A 12,845-nucleotide genomic window follows, 5' to 3' on the forward strand; every position below is an offset into this window, starting at 1 on the left:
CTATGTAAGTCCACATCTGTAAGAATAAACATTGATGGTAAGCAACTTTTAAGAACATTCACGCACCCTTCAGCAAATAGGAGTGGCATTTACGTATTCTCAAAGCAATAACTGTGACTTACCATTGGACCTGATGCACCTTGTGAGCCAGTAGGTCCTGGGGGTCCGACAACCTGTACAAATAAACAATAGTTCTGTGAGGCAGTAAGCAGCGGGTATTATTTTTAAAAATCTAAATACTAACTGCACTTTCTTTGTATTTGCATGATCTGTTCACTCTTAACCAACAATAATATCAAGACATTGGTATGGTGCTTCAAATGATAAAATGTTCCAATGTGTTAGCACGCAAGTTAGGTGCAGCAAGAGATTACGAGGGTGAATAAATGGCTTTCCAGTGTTCATGATCAGGGTTTCAGCATTCTGAAGAATTTGCAGATTGTGGAAAGTGGAAGTAAGGAGAGTGATTAGAGAAGCATTAGTGAAGTCGATAACCCTCAAGGTAAAAATGGCTTGAATTAGAGCTCTGGGGGCAGGGGGAAAGGTAGGGCTCTGGTAGGTGCAGAAGAGCAAGATCAAGGTATGGAGACTGCCATTGTGCACAGACAAAAGCAAAGAAATCAAATTAGAACATAGCAAAGAGGCTGGTTTAGCACAGGGCTAAAGAGCTGGCTTTTAAAGCAGACCAAGGCAGGCCAGCAACACGGTTCAATTCCTGTACCAGCCTCTCCGAACAGGTGCCGGAATGTGGCGACTAGGGGCTTTTCACAGTAACTTCATTTGAAACCTACTTGTGACAATAAGCGATTTTCATTCATTTTCATTTCAAATAGTAATGCTAAAGGGTAGCAAATGAAAAGAAGTAAATATACTATCAGGGAAATTATGTACCAGAGGAGGTTTGGAATATTTATTGGAATATCCTCCTGATTGGGTGCTGTAACTGTTTAAGAGTCTATCCATTTCTGTTGATTATCTGCCAGTTGATTGGGAGAACACCTGCGGAAATTCAGGCAATTGTGGTTAGCAGGAATCTGTAAAGGCTTGGGCCTAATACAAGGTAGCTTGTGTAGTGAAGGTAGAACTTTGGTTTTCAATTTAACTTTAATATGAGAGGTACAAATATCATTTGCTTCTGTAACTTCTGACTATACTCCGAAAACATTTGAATCTAGCTATGTGAATATTTACTTCAATCAATACTCATTTCCAAATCATTGGAGGCAATTTAAATGATCAGCTGTCTTTGATGTGGGATCTGAATAGAAGTTTGTTTTTATAAGAGATTCACCATTTGTGGAGATTTTAAACTTTTGAGCAGATTTTATGAATGGGAGTTCTTTTCACTATTAAATGTGTAGAAGTGAGAGCTGTGTTACGATTGCATAAGTATATTTCTCAACTCCCGAGGTCCGCACATGGTATACACATGGTGAATAGTGGATAAGTGGATATGGATGTGGCGTGGAAGCAATGAGCAACCATGAGGTTGGGTGGCAGGCAAGAGTTGGCATTAAGGGTTTGAGCACCATGATTGTTCACAAGAAGGTAAGATTATCTATGAAAGAATGATACATTCAGTAAGAGTCCATTTATTATTACCGTATCCAAAAAGAACAGCATGTACAAAACAGAATGGGCAAACATAGTGAGAAAATTGGTCATTCTTTGTAAAGGGTTACCCTAACCCTAACCCTAATTCAAGTATGAAACTTAGTCTAAACCTTAATACATTCCAGGATCAATTTGGTGGGAAAAATCCAATAGGTTTACTTTGGAGGTTGGATTTAAGTTCATCTGATTCTGCCAAAGTCAATGAGGATTAGCTGCTGATTGATTCATGTTATGTGTTTCAAACTCTGCTGTGGTACATTCTTCAATCAGCAAAATAAATGTGTTTTAATAGATTTCTATTTCTTTGTTTTTCTAACAAAGAGGGCGGTGCATTGTGTTTTCATTAGAAACTCTGAGAAAATGACAACTTTCACATCTGCCTGAGATATTCTCTTCAGTCCAGCATTTCTACACACTGTGTCCCTATGATCAGGAGTGTACCTTCACTACTTATTATCTGACTTTGTAATAACATAGCTCTAGAGCTGTAACATTATGACTCCTCCTGTGTATTGGACACCTGCCTGGTTTCCTATCTTCCAGAAGGTGAACTGTTAATTACTTGAGTCAGATGAGCTATGCAGTATGAATGATCAGAATACATTTTTTAGTGAAATTTGATCTATTACATATTGATCCTTGGAAACTAAATAGTGGCAGCTCTTAGTGGATTAAACCCACTATATTTTTAAATATATATTTTTAGTAAAGATTTTCCATTTTACAATGAATTTTATGAAACAAAGCTCAACCCCCCCCCCCCCCTCAGAGCAGCGATGGTGACTAATTCCTTGCCATGCCGGTAGAACCCCTCAACCGACCCCGTAATGGTGTACTTGACTTTCTCCAGGTACAAGAATTCCAATAGGTCACCCCACCATACTGAAGCGCTGGGCAGAGTAGGAGATCTCCACCCCACCACAACTCGCCTCCGAGCAATTAACGAGGAGAAGGCAAGGACATCTGCCTTCACTCCCTTCTGTAGCCCTGGCGAGTCTAACACCCCAGAAATGGTCACCTAAGGACAAGGCTCCAGATGAATAGTCAGAACTGCTGACATGGTGCTAGAGAAGGATGCTTACCACATTGGGACAAGAGCAGAACATGTGTGTGTGTGTGTGTGTGTGTGTATGTGGTTGGCCGACCCCACCGAACACCGCTCGCACCTGTCCTATACCTCCGGAAAGAAACCACTCATCTTAGCTTTGGTCAGGTGCGCCCTATGCACCACCTTAAGCTGGATCAACCCAAGCTGCGCACACAAAGACGTGGAGTTCACCCTATGCAGGGCCTCACTCCACACCTCCTCATCCACTATAGATCCCAACTCTCTCTCTCACTTCACCTTCACCTCATCGGCCAAGCCCGAATCTTCAGACAGAATTTGCTTGTAAATACCGGGCATGCTGCCCTCCTCCTCTGACCCTGCCAGAGAAAGGATCTTTTCCATCAAAGACGTCGGCAGTGCCACGGGAAATGTTGGGAAAGCCCCTCATATAAAATTCCTGATCTGAAGTACCTGAATGAGTTCGACCCCTCAAGTCCAAGCTTCACCAAAAATTCCCCCAAGCTCGCAAACCTTCTCTCTACAAACAGATCCCCGAATCTCTCAAGTCCCTTCCCTTCCCATAAGCCAAACGTGGCATTCAGTCTCGATGGCTCAAATAAGTGATTAGCAAAAATAGGAGCCGTCCTCAATATGGCTCCCAGCTTAAAGTGCTGCCTGAATTGTCTCCAAATCCTTAAAGTGGACACGCCCACTGGGTTTGAGTAGTACCTTGCCGGGGAAAACGGAAGCAAGGCCGTCATCAATGCACCCAAACAAGATCCCCTAAATGACTTCACCTTTATCTGTCCCCATGCGGAACCTGGGTCACTGCACCACCTTCTCAGCACTGGCCGCCCAATAATAATAAAGTAAATTCAGCAATGCTAGGCCCCTCAACTGTCTCTCCCTTTGAAGAACTGCCCTGTGGATCCACGAGGTTTTGCCCGCCCATATAAGGGTGAAATCAACCTATTAACCCTCACAAAAAAGACTTAGGGAGGAAGACAGGGGCCGGGGTTCTCCTTTCTGGGGACTACGTCCCCACGCCAGCGGGAAAACCGGCGCCAACGACTCCTGCATCAACAGTCCCCAAGGTGAGGAATTCTCACCTTTCTAGGGGGCTAGGTTGACGCTGCTCCAGCCGGTGGCGAAGGTAAGGCGCGAGTTCGCGCATGCACGGAATGGCCGGCGTGATTCCACGCATGCACGGACCGCCCGGCGTATTCTCGCGCAAGCGTGGGGGGGGGGGGGTTCTCTTCTCCACGCCGATCCCCAGCCAATATGGCGGAGCCCTACAGGACCCGGCGCGGAAGGAAGAAGTGCCCCCACGGAACAAGCCCCCCCGCAGATCGGTGGGCCCCCGATCGCGGGCCAGGCCACCGTGGGGGCCCCCCCTGGAGTCGGATCCCTCTGCGCCCCCCCCCCCCCCCCGAGGACTGCCCACGCATACGGGACTGGCCAAAAATGGACGGTCGCTCGGCCCATCGGGGCCCGGAGAATCGCCGCGGGGGGTGGGGACGCTGTCAACGGCCCCCGACCGGCGTGGCGGCGATCCCGCCCCCGTCTGAAAAATGGCGCCGGAGAATATGGCAGCCAGCGTTGGGGCGGGATTTGCGCCTCCCACTGGGGATTTTCCGACCCAGCAGGGGGGGTCGGAGAATCCCGCCCAGGGAACCTGAAAGGGTTAATAAATCAATCTATACAGGTTCATATATATACATACCAGGTTTAAATAACTCCTAAGTTTTCACAGGATATTGCTGTTTGCTATCGTCAGAGAATTTCCACAGACAGATAGTAGAAAGTTGTTGCGATAGTAACAAATAAGCATCCAAGATTTTTTGTTGCATCAAGGATGCCTGCATATAGAAATTTAATTGATCATGAGGCTGCTGCTCATGTGATACTTACAGAACTCAGGACAATCAAATGGGAGTGTGGGAACCAGGCTTATGCGTATATTTTATCTAAAACTTGTCTCGAAGGCTTGTAGATAAGTGGAGACACCTACGTGCTTGGAGATATTATAGTACTATGTACGTGCTTTGATCGTGATTGGTAATTATACACATATGTCATGCGTTATATAACCCTAATTATTACTTGTGAATGGACATAGATAATTTCTGAACAAATGTATTCTTTTGATTGGTATTTGTTAATTACATGAGATGACACACAAAAGTATAATTGCTCTGTATTTTCCATGATCGGGGAGCTTGTAAGCCATCTAATGGTAGCCTAGCTCCCCTACTATAGCTTGAATAAAGAAGTTCATGAGCTGAAACTCAACTCCAAGTGTCATCTGGTCAGTTGTGGAGTGAAGTACGCTATAGTTGAATAACTAATGGTGAAGCTCCCGCAACAGAGACATTGAAATAAAAGCAAAAACCTTGGACGAATATTCAGTTTAATAAACTAGACTCTATAGGGACAGGGGAAGGTTATCTCACTTTTGCAAATTGGATTTAATCTTACTCACCAGACTTGCAAAGTTCCATTTATGAAGCCGGGCCCAATCGTGGGCCACCCGGACATCCAGGTATCTGAAGTTAGAACTGGCCAAGCGAAAAGGCAACATCTCCAAGTTGGCTCCCCACCCCGAGGGATTAACCGGAAATACACGCTCTTTTACAAATTCAACTTGGAACTCGAAAATGAACCAAAGCTCAACAGCTCTATTATCTCACCAAGGGTGGGGACCGGGTCCGTAACATAAAGCAGCAGATCATCAGCATAGAGGGACACTCTATGTTCCACCCCACCCCTCTGAGGGGATGGAGGATATCATGGAAAGCTATAAAATTCTAACAGGACTAGACAGGGTAGATGCAGGAAGGATGTTCCTGATGATGGGTGTGTCCAGAACCAGGGGTGCGATTCTCCGCAATCAGCGCGATGTCCGCCGACCGGCGCCAAAAACGGCACGAATCAGTCCAGCATCGCGCCACCCCAAAGGTGCGGAATTCTCCGCATTTTGAGGGGCCGTGCCCTCACCTTGAGGGGCTAGGCCCGCGCCGGACTGATTTCCGCCCCGCCAGCTGGCGGGAAAGGCCTTTGGTGCCCCGCCAGCTGGTGCAGAAATGACTTTGCCATGCGGCGCATGCGCGGGAGTGTCAGCGGCCGCTCACGGCATCCCCGCGCATGCGCAGTGGAGACCATGGCGAAGGCGGAAGGAAAAGAGTCCCCCCACGGCACAGGCCCGCCCGCGGATCGGTGGGCCCCGATCGTGGGCCAGGCCATCGTGGGGGCACCCCCCGGGGTCAGATCGCCCCCCACAGGACCCCGGAGCCCGCCCGCGCCGCCTTGTCCCGCCGGTAAGAGAGGTGGTTTGATTCTCACTGGCGGGACAGGCATTCCAGCAGCGGGACTTCGGCCCATCGCAGGCCGGAGAATCGCCGGGGGGGGGGGGGGGGGGTCCGTCAACCGGCGCGGCGCGATTCCTACCCCCACCGAATATCCGGTGCCGGAGAATTCGGCAACCGGCGGGGACGGGATTCACGCCAGCCCACGGCGATTCTCCGACCCGGCAGGGGGTCGGAGAATCCCGCCCCAGGGGTCACAGTCTGAGGATACGGGGTAAACCATTTAGGACTGAGATGAGGAGAAGTTTCTTCACCCAGAATGGTCGGCCTGTGGAATTCGTTATCACAGGAAGTAGTTGAGGCCAAAACATTGCATGTTTTCAAGAAGCAGTTAGATACCGCAATTAAGGTGAAGATGATCAAATTGTATGGGGGGAAAGAGGGATTAGGCTATTGAGTTGGATGATCAGCCATGATCGTAATGAATAGCTGAGCAATCTCAAAGGGCAGAATTGCCTCTCCCTGCTCTTATTTTCGATGTTTCAACCTTATTCCCTTCCACTTCCCCGAAGTCCTCAAAGCTATGGCTGTGGGCTGAATCACTCATGTATATAGGAGGGGGGGCACTCCTGTCTTGTTCCCATATTGGAAGTCCCTCGAGCTCGAGGTGTTAGTACAAACACTAGCCGAAGGGGCACCACACAGTAACTGTACCCACAAAATTAATTTTGGCCCTACACCAAACTCCTCCAGAACTTCGAAAAGGTGCTTCCACTCCACACTATCAAATGCCTTATTTGCATTCAAAGATACAATTACCTTTGGCTGGGGCTCCCAGATGGGCAGATAACCTATCATTCCCCCGGCCCCTATATTAGCTGCCAATAACCTCTCTTTTTATAGAATTACCCGAAAACATCCAATATATCCCTGTGTTTAGAATGGATAGAATCTCTACCTCACTGGTTGGGTGTGATCGAACGGACACGCTGCACCTAAAAAGCAGCTCGCAGTGCCACAGCCGATAGAAGCTGGGAGACTCCCCTCCCAGGATTTACCCGACTCATAATGCCTTGTGACATCGAACGCAATATCGCGATGTAAACCCTGGCCATTGTAGGTGGGATCACTTTTTGGCAAATCTGCATATTAAAGCGAGGCAGCTTTAATATGCAGATTCCCGCGGTATTGCGATTTATTTCCTTCACCTTGGAGACCTCGGGCCAGTGCCTTTCAGTACTGGGGCGCGATTCTCCGACCCCCCCACCGGGTCGGAGAATCGGCGGGGGCTGGCGTGAATCCCGCACCCGCCGTGTCCCGAATTCTCCGCCGCCAGAGATTCGGCAGGGGTGGGAACCGCGCTGCGCCGGGAATCGCGCTGGTCGGCGGGGCCACCCCCGGCGATTCTCCGGCCCGCGATGGGCCAAGGTCCCGCCGCTGTCAACCCCCGCCCGCCGTCGTGGATTAACCTCCTTTTGAACGGCGGGACAAGGTGGCGTGGGCAGGCTCCGGGGTCCTGGGGGGGGGGGGGGCGATCTGGCCCCGGGGGATGCCCCCACGGTGGCCTGGCCCGCGATCGGTGCCCACCGATCCGCGGGCAGGCCTGTGCCGTGGGGGCACTCTTTTTCTTCCACCTTCGCCATGGTCTTCACTATGGCGGAGGCGGAAGAGACCCCCTCCCCTGCGCATGCACGGGGATGCCGTGAGTGGCCGCTGACGCTCCCGCACATGCGTCGCCCGGCGAAGACCTTTCGGCGCCGGCTAGCGTGGCACCAAAGGCCTTTCCCGCCAGCCGGCGGAGCGGAAACCACTCCGGCGTGGGCGTAGCCCCTCAAGGTGAGGGCTTGGCCCCTAAAGGTGCGCCGCACCTTTGGGGCGGCCTGACGCCAGAGTGGCTCCCACCACTCCATTATGCCGGAACCCCCTGCCCCGCCGGGTAGGGGAGAATCCCGCCCCTGGTCTCCACAAACGGGGACCAGACGGAACAGCTGGTCTCGCTCGGGATTGGAAGCCCCCGGTGCATCCCCGTTGGCAGGGTGGTACCCTGGCACTGCTGGTGCCACCTAGCTACCCTGGCACTGCCAGCCTGGCACTGTGGCAGCACCACCTGGGTGTCAACCTGGCACCCTGGCAGCACCACCTGGGTGTCAGCCTGGGACAGCCAGGGTGTCCAGGTGGCACGGCCAGCTGGAAGGTGCACTGCCAGATTGGCACTGCCAAGGTGCCAAGTTGGCATTTTTATGTGTTGGCAATCGGGCCAGGCACGGGCGTTGGGGGATGCGGGAGGTGGGCCCCGGAGCCCCCCATAATGCATTGGAGCTTGTGAATTGTGGGGGGCTCAGGGTTCACTTGGTTGGGTGGGGGGGGGGGGGCTCCAGAAATCGGTGCTACGAGTGCTGGGAAACACGCAGGTAAACACCCTCACTATGAGACTTTGTTCCCATTTAGTTAAATCCCGCCCATTGTTTCATTCTGGATGAACTGAACTCAGTTTAAGTTTCCTTTGTTCACTATCACCACTGCCTTGAGGGGTGTCTGCATTGCCTTCCCTTTTTATTGGCTTTATTCACCCATCCGATTTTTCTCTTTCCTCTTCTGATTTTACCCTCAACAGTTGCCAAGACAAGGCCGTCGGGTCCTCATTTCCAATGCCTGTACCTGGCTATCTTTGACTGTGCTTATCAACTCTTTTCATTCCTGAACTTCTACTCTGATCCTAAGCACTCATTTGTCATTCTGCCCATTCCACAGAAAGAGAAAAAACCTAAAAGCACTCTCTGCGAAAAGATTCACTTTGAACAGCAGTCTCTCTAAGGCCATGGCCTATGCATCCCAACCTTTCCAGCTTGTCAGTTTCACTGAAGAAGCTCTTCCTGCTGTCAACTTTCCTTGGTTACCCTGGGGTGTTGTTGCCAGGTTGATAAACAGCTGGAAAATCCAGGATTCGGGGCTACAGAACCACACAATTGGCTTTTTAATTATTTGTGTGACAGATCCAAGGGGGTTTCCCCGCTTGCCTTCCTGGGGAAAGTCAGGAGAGGGTGAGATCATGCCGAAATCCTAACCCGACTCCACTTTCAGGGCTTCTTCACCTTTCATGTCCCCCAAACATGCCCTGGAAAATTCTGCCCACGCATCAGAAAGAGCAGCTGAAATTGAAGCCAAACATGCAAAAGGCTGGAACAATCTTCAAGATCCATTTTTAGATCATCACAGTTGATACGTTTTTCACCATCATGACTGCCATTTCAGTTGGCCATGTCTGGTTCAGCTAACCACCTTCAGAAACGTTGGCAGATTATGAATGTTAGCCTGTTATGCTGAAGAAGAAGTAGAAGCAATGATTTGCTGATCTTGAGAGGTTGGGGGGAGGCTAATTAATGCAGAAATTGATCTCAAAATGTTGGCTGATCGCAAAAAAAAGTCTATATTTGTTCTTCATGGTAATTTCTCCCCAAAGACCCACCATATTGAGTTTCCTTTTCTCTCGAGCCATTTCATTTCTGTCAATTTTATCTGCATCCCAGAGGTGTTCCATTCATTACACTGGAACCACCACTTCAGATTGGCTTTGGATCTGATCCAGAGCAAGCCAACCAAGGAAAGCTTCTGCCAACTGAAGCAGAAAACTTGCACTAAATTGTCTCTGCATTTGCTATCACCAAACCAGTTTTCCTGCTCCTAGGTCCCACTGTATTTACATCAGTAATACATTTTCCCTCTAATAAACCTGTTCTTCCCAAAGGTATATGGGTCAGCAGGATACTTATAGTGACAATAATAAGTGGCTCCCTCCATAACAAGGAATTATTAAATACACAGTCCTACCGAAACAATGTGTGATATAGGAATATCCATAGAATCCTACATTAGAACAACATAGAACAACATAGAACATACAGTGCAGAAGGAGGCCATTCGGCCCATCTAGTCTGCACAGACCCACTTAAGCCCTCACTTCCACCCTATCCCCGTAACCCAATAACGCCTCCTAACCTTTTTTTGGTCACTCAGGGCAATTTATCATGGTCAATCCACCTAACCTGCATGTCTTTGGACTGTGGGAGGAAACCAGAGCACCTGGAGGAAACCCACGCAGACACTGGGAGAACGTACAGACTCTGCACAGACAGTGACCCAGCAGGGAATCGAACCTGGGACCCTGGCGCTGTGAAGCCACAATGCTAGCCACTTGTGCTACCATGCTTACCATTCTTTATTAGTAAAGCAGCAAAGTTCTGCCTTGTTTGACAATGTATAATATGAGGCTTGGCCTACTTTATGCAATGATGACCAGAATACCTGGTTTTGAAGAACTTACCAAAGTGCCCTTTGGACCTGACAACCCATGATCTCCTTTCTCTCCTTTTTCTCCCTTTTCTCCATTAACGCCCTGTTGAAACAAAAGTCAAGAGTTACAACCGAATTGTAAATTAACCTTTGATGATGTGAACTCTCCAAAGTATTCTGTTTTAAATCTAAACAAAAGTAGTCTTTAATATTGATGGAAAATGTTTACTCTTGTTGATTGGTACACATAATTCTTAATGTTCACCTGAAACACTAGAATAAGCAGATTCAGGCCAATGTTTAATGGTTAACATCCAATTAAAGGACGTATCTCCAACAATTCAGCATACTCTCAGTCCTGGAATGACTAGTTCTGGAATGACACTTGATTGAACAACCTTCTAACTTGGAGACAATCAGCTGATAGTGGCCGAACATGATATGGCTTAATCATGGAATATTCTCTTTATTTTCTTGTTTTAATGGGATGCCAGTTTTATCACAGGATAATATAGAAGCAAGGTAGTATGATTTCAGTTATCCAGGCACTCTCTTCAATCTTGGATACCGTATTTTTGGAAGAATATACTGACTTTGGATGGATTGATGGGCAGTGAGGATTCGCCAGGAAGATACTAGAATGAAGGGTTGTAGACTTTTCTCCCTAGAAATTAGAACATTAAGGGATGATCTAATTTAGTTGTCTAAAATAATGAGGGGAATTGACAATATAGATAGGGAATATCTTTCTCTTCAACTAGGAAACACCCAAAAATGGGAACAAGTAATATTAGACTAAAACTCGAACCAAACTGATTAAAATTGAATCGAGCAAACTGTTCTTCATAAAAGGGCTGTGGCAATGTGAAATACTCTGGCCCAAAGGTCATAATAAAAAGCCAACCAAGGTGTTTAGAGGATTGGTGGACAATTACTGGAGAAATAAATGTATCAAGGAATATATAGAAAGGATTGAGGAACACAGGTCTAAAAGGACATTTCATGACAAAATGGTGGGGCAGATTTGAAGGACTTAACAGTAAAGTTCTATTGCTATGTTTTGGAATCCTGATGTTGTTGGGCATATATATATATATAAAATGGGCAATGTATAAATACATTGATCATTTCAACCACTATGTAGTCTGGAGATAACTGCCTATATATGGCTCGTGAGCTGTAGGGCACACCTAAACCTGATCTTTTCTTCACTAGATGGACAGTAACCTGCATTTTCTAGCTGTGTCACTAGATTACAGTCAAGAGAGGGGTTCATTGTTTGTCTCTTTATCCTTGGCTTGCTGAGACCAATTGTACTACTCCTGCTGGCTCACTTGAGATGAACTAGTTCAGCACAAACCTGAGGGATGCATGCCTATATGCCTCCAATTTCCCACAGCTCATTTAGCAAGTGAACTATCAGGTATCAATTAATACTCTTTCCCAGTACAGAATATCAAAATCTGCTTTGAAATTTCCTCACACTAACTTTGACCGTATCAAATGCACTCACAGGTAATCCGGGCAAGCCGATGCTTCCTTTGTCTCCTGACAGACCAATGTCACCTTTTGAACCTTTAGGACCCTGAAAATAAACACAAAAACTGAATACTGTAGAAAAAGAGGTGACTTATTAAATTTTGAAAAACTTTTCATTAAAAATGTTGGGAGAAAAATTCAAACCATCAAACATGAGATGGCTTCAGTACCTGCGTGCCCTCAGCTCCAGGATGCCCAGGATTACCCATGTCTCCCTGTTGTTCAGTATAAAAAAGAATGCAAAAAATTCTTCCAGTGAATGACTGCAACATGTTATCAAGTTCATAATGATAAGCTAAATCCATGTGTTCTTTCTCTCCCACCCTGCTACTAAATATACCAATTTTCTAGTTGTCCATGTTGAAATTGGCAGTAAAGAATCACCCAGAACCAACTCCATTTTAATGCCATGGTTCCCATTAAAGCCATTACTTTCTCTTAACCTGGCATAGCCCGTGGCATGGCCCTCATCTCTGCACCCTTCATTCCAAAGGATGCAGGCTTGAAGGGAAATGGTGGACAACTCTATCCTGGAATTATCTTGGAGTGCAAAGATTACCTTTGACTTGTTTGCTCTGCTGCACACCGTCTTCGTAAACCCATATCCCCATCTCTTGCACCCTCACACAATAACAGGTACGAGGAGACCATGGACTTCTTTGTCACTAAGGTCGAGGCAATCCAATCAGCTGTCTCTGCTACATCCCTCTCATTTATCAGTCCACTGGGCCAAACTTCCACAAAGGCTGTCCCTTATTTTAACCATGAACTTCCATCTTTCTCTTCTTTATCTCCTACCTCAACACTCTTTCTGAGCTCATCTTGTCCATGAGATCCACCTTCTGATTACTTGATCTTATTCCTATTAAAATGCTGACCACCAAACTTTCCTACCTGGCTCCCATGTCAGCTGATATTGTTAACAGTTCTCTCCCTCAAGTGCCACCCCCTCTTCTGTAAATCTACCATCATCACCCTCTCCTCAAAAAATAATCCTCGACTTGATCCTATCTTGACAAACTTCCACTCTATCTCCAACTTCCTTTTCT

At 47.4% G+C, this 12,845-nt stretch overlaps 1 protein-coding gene across 1 annotated transcript in view; it reads right to left on the reverse strand.

Annotated features, from left to right (window-relative positions):
* The window catches only part of LOC140408742 (uncharacterized), a 264,053-nt gene that overhangs the window by 102,897 nt on the left and 148,311 nt on the right, over nucleotides 1-12,845 (reverse strand). The window contains exons 22-25 of the mRNA XM_072496372.1: nucleotides 11,967-12,011; nucleotides 11,771-11,842; nucleotides 10,289-10,360; nucleotides 123-173 (exon numbers count right to left, since the gene is read on the reverse strand). Of these exons, the coding sequence (XP_072352473.1) occupies nucleotides 123-173; nucleotides 10,289-10,360; nucleotides 11,771-11,842; nucleotides 11,967-12,011 (240 nt within the window). The remainder of the gene's footprint in view (nucleotides 1-122; nucleotides 174-10,288; nucleotides 10,361-11,770; nucleotides 11,843-11,966; nucleotides 12,012-12,845) is intronic.

This window comes from Scyliorhinus torazame, chromosome 3 (assembly GCF_047496885.1).
Source record: "Scyliorhinus torazame isolate Kashiwa2021f chromosome 3, sScyTor2.1, whole genome shotgun sequence".
Lineage (NCBI taxonomy): Eukaryota > Metazoa > Chordata > Chondrichthyes > Carcharhiniformes > Scyliorhinidae > Scyliorhinus > Scyliorhinus torazame.